Source organism: Cyprinodon variegatus, unplaced genomic scaffold, assembly GCF_000732505.1.
Source record: "Cyprinodon variegatus isolate N-32 unplaced genomic scaffold, C_variegatus-1.0 Scaffold299, whole genome shotgun sequence".
NCBI classification, from domain to species: Eukaryota; Metazoa; Chordata; class Actinopteri; order Cyprinodontiformes; family Cyprinodontidae; genus Cyprinodon; species Cyprinodon variegatus.
This window is the reverse complement of record NW_015150752.1, coordinates 351,647-360,521: the sequence shown is the minus strand read 5'-3', so window position 1 is coordinate 360,521 and position 8,875 is coordinate 351,647. Positions and strand designations below refer to the sequence as shown.

The following is an 8,875-nucleotide window of genomic DNA, read 5'->3' as shown; positions in this document are numbered from 1 at the left end:
TCTAATTTTTACTCTTTCTCAGGGCAAGGGTTGACTTAAATTACATAAATGTCTCCTGAGTGATGCACAGATTGTTGAATTTATTAAAAGAAAGAATTTAGAAAAAAGGATTGTGTCCTATTTTTTTTTTTTTTTTGGTGCCACCTCGTCGCTCTCTACTCAAAGAGGCAGGGAAAGTTGGACTAGAAAAAGTTAATCATGTAGATACTGTAGTTTTTCTTCAGTGCTTTCTGCCAAAGTGTGTCTTCCCTCCAGTGTTACAGCTGGGCCTCATATCTGTGAAGTTGCCTGCTTTTTTGCAATGGTCTTTAACATCTAGATGTATGAAACGCAGCATCTTTTTGATTCTCCCCTTCTGTTTTAGGTTTTTAACGCCTTTATCCTATCTAAGAGCAGTAAAAGAAGACAGACTGGGTCAGAAAGATGGGAAGAAATGGCTTTGATTACACTTTTGACTTTTATCTGTCCAGGATGTTTGAGTTTGAAGTTTGAAGTCAGGGTTAAATAGAAATAAAAGTGTACAGGGTCAGAATATTTTGATTCTTTAATCAGACTTCTGCACCACCCAAAGTGTTTGTGTCTCTGTTAGAGTATAACGGGTATGTTGCAGTGTTCTGCATAAAGGCATGTGGTGACGATATGGTTAACTTTTAAGTGCCATTAGGTTTGCTCATCAGGGTTTTGTTTCTTTAAACCATCTAATGTCCAGTATTAACTGTGCCTTGCAAAGTTTTCATACACATTGATCTTTTTCACTTACCTTGATGCATTTCATTGGTATTTTGTGAAAGATCAACACAACGTGTTAAATTCTTCTAAAGCAGGACGAATATTGTACATTTACTATTTTTAGTTCATGACAAAACAAATCTGAATTGTTAATTTATATTTGCCCCATCCTAAGGTTGCTGCATCGCAGAAACTCCCTCCTGCTGCCATTACAGAAGCAGCCGCTCTTTTAGAGTGGGCCTCTTGCTTTTCCACATCTACATTGAATTTCTTCCATTTGTTGCTTAGTCAATTTTCAAGTTCAGCCAAAGATTATCCATTGGATTATGGATTCTAGAGTTCTTATTCAACTAGAGGCTGAACAACCCCCTTAAATCTAGAAACTTCTGCTCTCACAAAAAGCTGTTTTTGCAGTTAGATCCATTCATCTTATTTACTCTCATCAGCTTCCCTCTCCCCACTGATTACAAGCATCACCACAGCATGACACTGCCACCACCATAGTTTAAGATGGTGAGGTATTTCAGTGTTAGCTTTCTGTCGCACTTTCAGTTTGGCCTGAGCAGAGCATTTCCTGTATGGCCTTTTTTTGTTTGTTTTAATGGTGGCTTTCTTTAGGCCACTGTGTATTGCATAAAGAGTTTTCATGTCAACAAATGTCTCGTTTTTTGCAATTTGGAAAAGATGGTGAAGGCAGCAAAATAAAAAAAATGTGCGACGGTCTGTAGACTGTTTTGCTTCGCATATTTTATACCATGCAATATTTTCCCTGCCTTTCACCATTCTGAAACACTTTGTGTTGATCGATTGCAGGTAAACAAAATAAACCACCTGGAGATTTGTGGACCTAACATCATAAAAGTTCAAGCTATGTGAACACTTTTGCAAGGCATTAAAGTTTTTTTGCACTCTAGCTTATTTTTGCAGCGCGTTTGTGTGTAAATGTATGCGTGTGTGGAGGGAGGTGTTTAAGTGAACTGATGCTGGTGGGATTTTTTTTTTCCTTTGAGAGTAATGTGTATGTTACCTGTCGTCTCTTTAGCCTGTACATTCAGATATGAACCTAATAAACGTCAAAAAAAAAGGAAGAAACCTGAGTGTCTGTTTGTCCCACACTAACCACTCTGGGCCTGAGACTCATTCACAGAGCAAACAAAGCAGGTAGATGGAGAACAGGACTCCTCATATTCTTGTTTACCTGTGGGGCAGGTGGATTGGGTTGCCTTTCATCCACATTTGTGTTACACCCTCACATCACCTTCAGAAAGAAGCTGCCTCTCATTTTTCTACGCTCTGCTTTAGATCAGGAGTTCAAGACCCCTTTTCTGTGCTCCTGCACATCTCCTATTTGCTATTTTCATCTTGTAATCTTATCTAGATATCACCCGTGGGTGTGCGTCTCCATTCCACTGCTTATATGTGTGTCATGGCATTCCTACATAACTCTAGCAAACACACTGAACACACCTTCAGCTGCTCACAGCTTCTTTTTTATCTCTACTTCAGCAGTTTTCCAAAGTTTGCAAACTTTTGCACCTTTAGTCTGTCATCTGTACCTTCCTCCTCTTTCTGCACAGTGAAGAGAGTGAGTGAGTGGGTGGGAAGGAAGGAGAGGAAGGCGGAGTTTTTTTTAAGCTTTTATGGGTTGTAGAGAAACCTGCCTGTCTGCTTCCAACAGAGAGAGAGAAGAGGAGAAGGAGGAGCCTGTTGGGTGTGGGACTCCAGACAAAGGAGACATAAACACACTGACACTGGATCAGTGGAGAGAAAAAAAGAGACAACTGGAAAGCTTTTTTTTTTTCTTAACTTTTAGCTATAATTTTTGAAACCTTGTAAGAAAAGTGGATTTGTAGAAGTTTGTGTGTGAGCTGTACTGTATGAGCCTGTTTGCTAACTACTGAGGTATGTTTGTGTTGGAGCTGGGTTTCCCGTATGCTGCCCACAGTGAGCAGAAGTCTGTGGGTTAGTGTGTTTGGGATGGAAAAGTGTGGCTGGCTCAGCAAACAGCTCTGCTCTTAGCTCCACACCATGGGGGGCTGCCACAGTTACCCCTCAGCTACCAAGGTAGACAGCAAGACTCCTCAGCTGTCTGACATCCACAATGACAAACAGTAAGCTCATTTTCTTTACTACCCTTTTGTCCACCATCTGATCTTTGTTTTATTTCTACTGTTGTCCTGATCTACTCTAACAAACTGAAGAAAACTGAAACTACTATTAATAGTGAAGAAACTAGGCTGCACATGCTTCAGAGGAATGTCCTCCAGATAAAGCCTAAAAGTGTGTGTGTGTGTTACATATTTGTGTGATGCCATCAGTGATTGTGGGTTCCTCTTACACCAGTAACACATTATTCAGAAAACCTCTTATTTTCCAGCCTGCTGTCTGTGCTGATGAATACAGGTCATTTCAGCCCCACATCTGAGGTAATGCTGGACAGAAAAGCAAGGGGGGGGTTCTGTTTACACACAAACATAACATTATGAATGGCCTCCGGGTTCATTGTGTTTGTGTGCACTGACGACCGGTAGCCAGGACGCAGTTAATCGAGTTAACACGGTGAAGCCGCATATGAGCAGGATGTTAGTAGAAGAAGTTCCTGTGGACATTGGGGGAAGTTTGGCATGGATTTGCGCTACTGTACCGTGCACTGCAAATGTTTACATTCTTCACTGTCACTATTCATCCCCTGTGTGTGTCTTCACTGAGCTCTACCTTTAGACAAAGACCTCCTGTTTTAACCATTAAACAAATTTTCCCTCCACAGCCAGCACTCACACACACATATTTACAACCCGTGTGTGCGGGTTGGGAGTTGATACAGAGAACAGTGTTATCCTTATCAGAATAGGCAAGGTCAGTATGAGTAAACCTTCAGCTGCTGCGTGTTTGTCCGTGGATGTTTAAAAACTACATGGCAGCAGCAATATCAACTGTTTTTTCAAAAAACTGTCCTACATGGGTACCTAAAATGGAACCTTTTCACACTTTGTCACTTTAAAAATTACAAACATTGCATTTCTTTGGGGTTTATGTGAGACCAAACAAAATAGATAATTAATATAAAGTGGAAGGAATCTGATAGAGGGCTTCTAATTCTTTTTTTTAAACAAAATAAGTAAAGTGTAGCTTGTCCTTATTTAGCCACCATTACACTAATACTCCCCTGAAGTAGTCGCTAAATTGTTTCTATAAAGAGTCCAGTAAAGTCCAGCGGTATGTAACTCGGGGTTCCTATATAATACAGGAAACATAGTGCTAATTTTTGTATCTTTCAGGTGTGGATAGGTATGGGGGAAGTTTAAGATAAGTAGGAATAAAATATTTTTTTCCAAACATTGTCTGAACTTTTCTTTCCTCGTTCCTTGTATCCTTCTTCATTCTTCCTTTCATGTTTCCTTCCTTCCTTATGTCCTTCTTAACTACCTTCCTTGTTTCCCGCTATTACTAACAGTGTCCTTCTTTAGTACCTACTTTATAGCATAGTTTCTTTCATTCTTAATGTCCTTTCTTCCTGTTTATTCTAATATCCATCAGTTTTCCTCCTAACCTTCTGTCTTCCCTCTTTTCATTTCTTTCCTTAGTTTTGTTCTTGGTCCTTTCTCCTGCTCCTGGATTTTCTTTCCTTCCTAATCATATTTTTTTCAAGTTTCCTACAACCTTCTCTTGCTACCCTTCTTTCGTTCCTTCCTTTCAGATCATGGATTATTGCAATACTTAAACACCTGCCCAAAGCAGAAATATCTCTTTAAAAATAGGTTTTTCAGAAATGCTGATTAGAAAAAGTATGGAGTAGTTATAAGAAAACATGTAGGATCCTCTGTAATATAAACAGAATATAATTCAGTGTAATTACTGAGAATATTTCTAATAAAACATTTGTAAAATAAAAAATAAATAAATAGCCTTAAAAAGGAAGTCGGAGATTAAGTTTTTTACCAGTTTAAGCCAGGATTAGATTAAAAATATCAGAATTTTGAGAACTCAATGATCAGACTCTGATCAAGCATAATCTACAAAACTATTTTAAAAAAGAAAGAAACAGCTAAACAGTTCTGGTGCTGATCTGTTTTAAAGTTTTCTACAATTCATGCATTGCAAAAAAATTTGCCTGCATGGATGAATGGGAAGACGGAGCCTTTTGTAAAAGAAAGCTGCAAGAAATATCACAGGGTGCTGCACATATAAAGGTGCTTCAAGGGTTCAATATGTATCTGGGGAAACACTGTACAATGGAACAGTAGCACAGCACATCCCCCTGAACACACCAAGCCCAAATTAGTGACATTATTAACCTTATCAGAGCAGGAAGATTGATGTTGCTAAATACAGAGCAATCCTGGAAGCAAACCTGTTAGAAGCTTTAAAAAAAAAACAAAAAAAAAACTTGACACTTTGACAGAGTTGTACCTTCCATCAGGATAACAACCAGAGTAAGAGCAACAGTGGAATGCTCTCATCAAAGTTTATTGAATGTGAAAATGTCCCAGTCAAAGTCCAAACCCGAATCCCGCTCTAAATCTGTGGCAAACTTCTAAAATTGTCATCTGTAGACCATCTGTGTCCAGTCCAGCTTCAGACAGACATTTTAAATGTTATTGGTTAAAAAATATATATATAAAAAAAACTAACATCACAAAATGTAGAGTTTTAAAAAGAAATGCACGTCTTTTAAACAAAGTAGTGACCTTTCTAAACAGAGAAGTCAGACCTACTTTAAATAGTCAAATTACGCTGCCAAGCTAGACTCTCCAGGATATGTTGGCATTTGCATGAAGCATTATCTACAGACACTCTTACTAGAAAATGTTCCCAACACATTATGTAGTTCTACCTTAGGACTGGGAAATGATGCATGGTGTAAAGCTTTACCCCTCCCTGTTATTTGCTCTGCAGCAATGACCTTTGCAGCAGTCAGCATCATTAACAATAATTACCTTAGCACTGAACCGACTGGCTTTATTGCATTAACTGCTGAAGTAGTGCTGTTATTGCACTATTTTTTTATGTTTTTCCCTGATGTATGAGCCTGCCGGAAAAGGGGCAAGACAGACGAGCATATTATCTCCAAACTGCAGTACGAATAATTAATCCACTTTTTAATACAGCACTGGTTGTATATTCCCCAATTCTGCAACCTTTCTCTTTTTGTTCCTTCGCTCCATTAACTTTGTGCCATCTTCCCAAGCGGAATCAACAACAATAACCAGGAGGAACGTCCGTATTTGCAGCAGCAAAACGCCTGCCAGAGAATCACAAGCGCTAACATGTTTGCGCTCACGTCACTGCCGCCTGGTATGGACAGAGCGGAGTGGCTGGCCTCCAACAGTAAGTATCAGCTGATGTTTGTTCTCCACTATGGACACCTGGAAAAAAAAATAGCCACTGGTATTCATGTCTGATCTGTTTCAGCTGTGGCTTTTTTCAAGCACGTAAACCTGTTCTCCAGCGCCCTGTCAGAGTTCTGCACTCCCAGCACCTGTCCAACCGCTTGTGGACCAGGCAATGTGTGAGTTACTGAGCATTACACTGCAACCAAGTGGAGGTTGGTGGCCTTGCCTAAAATTATACTCAATTAAGAGAAGCATTTCTTCCATATGTTAATGCTAAAGTAGAAGTAAAAGATAGTCCTCCAAAATATGGTAGTATATGATAAAAGTGCAAGTACTAATTACATCATAATTATCTGACGTAATGTGTGAAAATGATTAAGACTGATAAGAATATGAAGTAATATACCAAATCATGGGATTTAAAAAAATACAAGAACTAAGTCAAATAAATGGCATGATAAATTAACTAAATGAAGCAGGATAAGCTCTTAACTTAATAACTTAAAGCAGTTAAAAACAAGTAATTGTAGTTGGTTGCATACAATATGCACGTTTAATAAGTAATGTCCCTGTCCCACTTCCAGGTGTTTGATCGACCTGAAATTTTGCATGCGAAGTTATTTAAATCTCTATTGATTAAATAGCATAAACTAATGTTGGTTTCTGATTTACAGCTGTTCAAACTGAGTCAAATCTGTGTTTTTGCATTTGAAAGGACGCACCTAATGGGATACTTTTGATCAAATGAAAGTAACTTATAGTGATAATCTCCCATAATATAACCTTGTTAAACATTTTGCAAGGTCATATAATGGGCATCATCACTATAAGTTACTTTAATTTCTTGAAAAGTCTGCTAGACACTCAACAGGCTCCATTTCAGACTTTAATCAGTTCAAACACCTGTAAGTTAGAAACCACAAATTGTTCAGAGCTGTAATTTGCTACTTAATCTATAGAGATTTAAATAACTTACGTGCAAAATTTCAGCTGGATCAAACATCTGGAAGTTATATTAGTTATATTTTATATTCCCCTGACACTAAAACTTTGCAGCAGTGCTGCAGATTATTTTACATAAGTCATTTTATGTTGAATCAAACTGTTAATGTGTGCTTGAAACTTTTTTTGGTTAAAACATTATTGCTCTTTTTTTCTTTTTCCTGAAAAACGTAAGTAAATGTTGCTGAGTAAACGTAACTAGTTTCTACCCAGGTACTGCAACCAAGAGATTTTAACCCATCATACTCTCAAGTTGCTTTAATTCAAAGTATTATTTACAAGGAATAGCCCCAAAATAAACTATTGTGGGTGAAATAAGATGTTAAACAACACCTGTATAATAAGAATGACCTTTTTTTTTCTCAACGTCTGACATTAAATCAGGTTAAAGGTTTTATGTCAGATAAGTTTTTTTTTCTTTTTTTTTATATATATATATGTTGGATACATTCACACATAATTAAAGAGTCCATTCAGAAACATCAATCATCTAGGTTGATGCCAATAGACAGTGAACCTCAGTATAGGACCTAATTTGTAAAGTGGTTTCAAAGAAAACAAAAATAATGTTTTGGGACAAAACCTCAATGTGTCAGAAAATGTGTGAGCAGAGATGAAAACGTTTGTGCAATTAAAATAACTTTTATCATGAGGCAAGGGCCAGTAAAAAGCAAAATAAGGATAAAGTTTGTTGAAGAATGCAAAAAAATAAAAAATAAAATAAATGATTCAAGTCATACAGTTTAAAAGGTGATTCTACTAAAGATATAGAAAATATATTTAACAAAAAAAGGGTAGAACTTTTCGGCTCTCTAGAACATTATTTTTACTTCCCCGCTGCTTTTGGACACTTTTTTCATTTCTTATATATAGTATATAGATTTTTATGCAAACGTACACTAACATGTTTTGTGTACTTTTAAATCGCTATACCAAACCACACCCTGATTTACTAACTGTGCTTTATTATCATTATGTTGTGGATCTTCTCCTACTGTACAATCCCTTATATTGTTTACCTTTGTTTGTGTGTCTGCATGCTTTCATTCCCTTTCACTTGGCTGCCACTGATGCACCTGAATGCACCTTCCTTTCTATTGTTTTTAGCATTTAGCTTAAAGGAATGTTTTTATGTGACCTTAAATAATGTTTAAAAATATATGATCTGGTTTAGGCTGAATGTATATGAATCAAAATGTCCATCTTGTTATTTGATAGAAGTTATAAAAACAAAGGATTTGAATAGAGGCTTTTCCAAACAAGTTCTGTAAGCTCTTATAGAGCGCTAAAAGCTTTAATCACAAAGAAACTACTTTCTCTTTGTGATCCAACTTTAGGTTATATAAAAAGCATGATGAAATACAGAACAAACCCATTCTAAAGAAGCTGGGTTATTGCTTGAAGGGGTTGAGCTTGGTGGATGTGGTGATTGCTGATCATCAGTCTGAGAAATCTGGTACATTTTATGTCTTCTTTTCTTCCATCACATAGTCCAATAAGGGTTGACATTTGTTCAACTAACTCCACCCAGACCCTGCTCCCATTTAAAGGTTTATATAATACTTGGCATCCCTAAAAAAAACAGCATGAATCATTGCACTATAAGTGCAGTTTTAAAGACTGGATTTTATGCATGCAAAAATTAGTTCTTTGAATGTTAAAGTCTTTATCAAACTGAATTGGAGATCTGTCATTTTAGATTAAACATGCAGAGTCTAACAAGCAGAGATGGCAAAAGTACTCACTTTCCGTACTTGAGTAAAAGTACAGATACTTGTGTTAAAAAATACTCTGGTAAAAGTGGAAGTACT

At 37.1% G+C, this 8,875-nt stretch overlaps 1 protein-coding gene across 1 annotated transcript in view; it reads left to right on the top strand.

Annotated features, from left to right (window-relative positions):
• Window positions 1–2,400: 2,400 nt before the first annotated feature.
• Window positions 2,401–8,875, top strand: part of LOC107090555 (MOB kinase activator 2-like) — a 10,548-nt gene continuing 4,073 nt past the window's right edge. Inside the window, exons 1-3 of the mRNA XM_015384004.1 lie at window positions 2,401–2,840; window positions 5,918–6,057; window positions 6,142–6,238. Coding sequence (XP_015239490.1) covers window positions 2,758–2,840; window positions 5,918–6,057; window positions 6,142–6,238 — 320 coding nt within the window. The 5' untranslated portion in view covers window positions 2,401–2,757. The remainder of the gene's footprint in view (window positions 2,841–5,917; window positions 6,058–6,141; window positions 6,239–8,875) is intronic.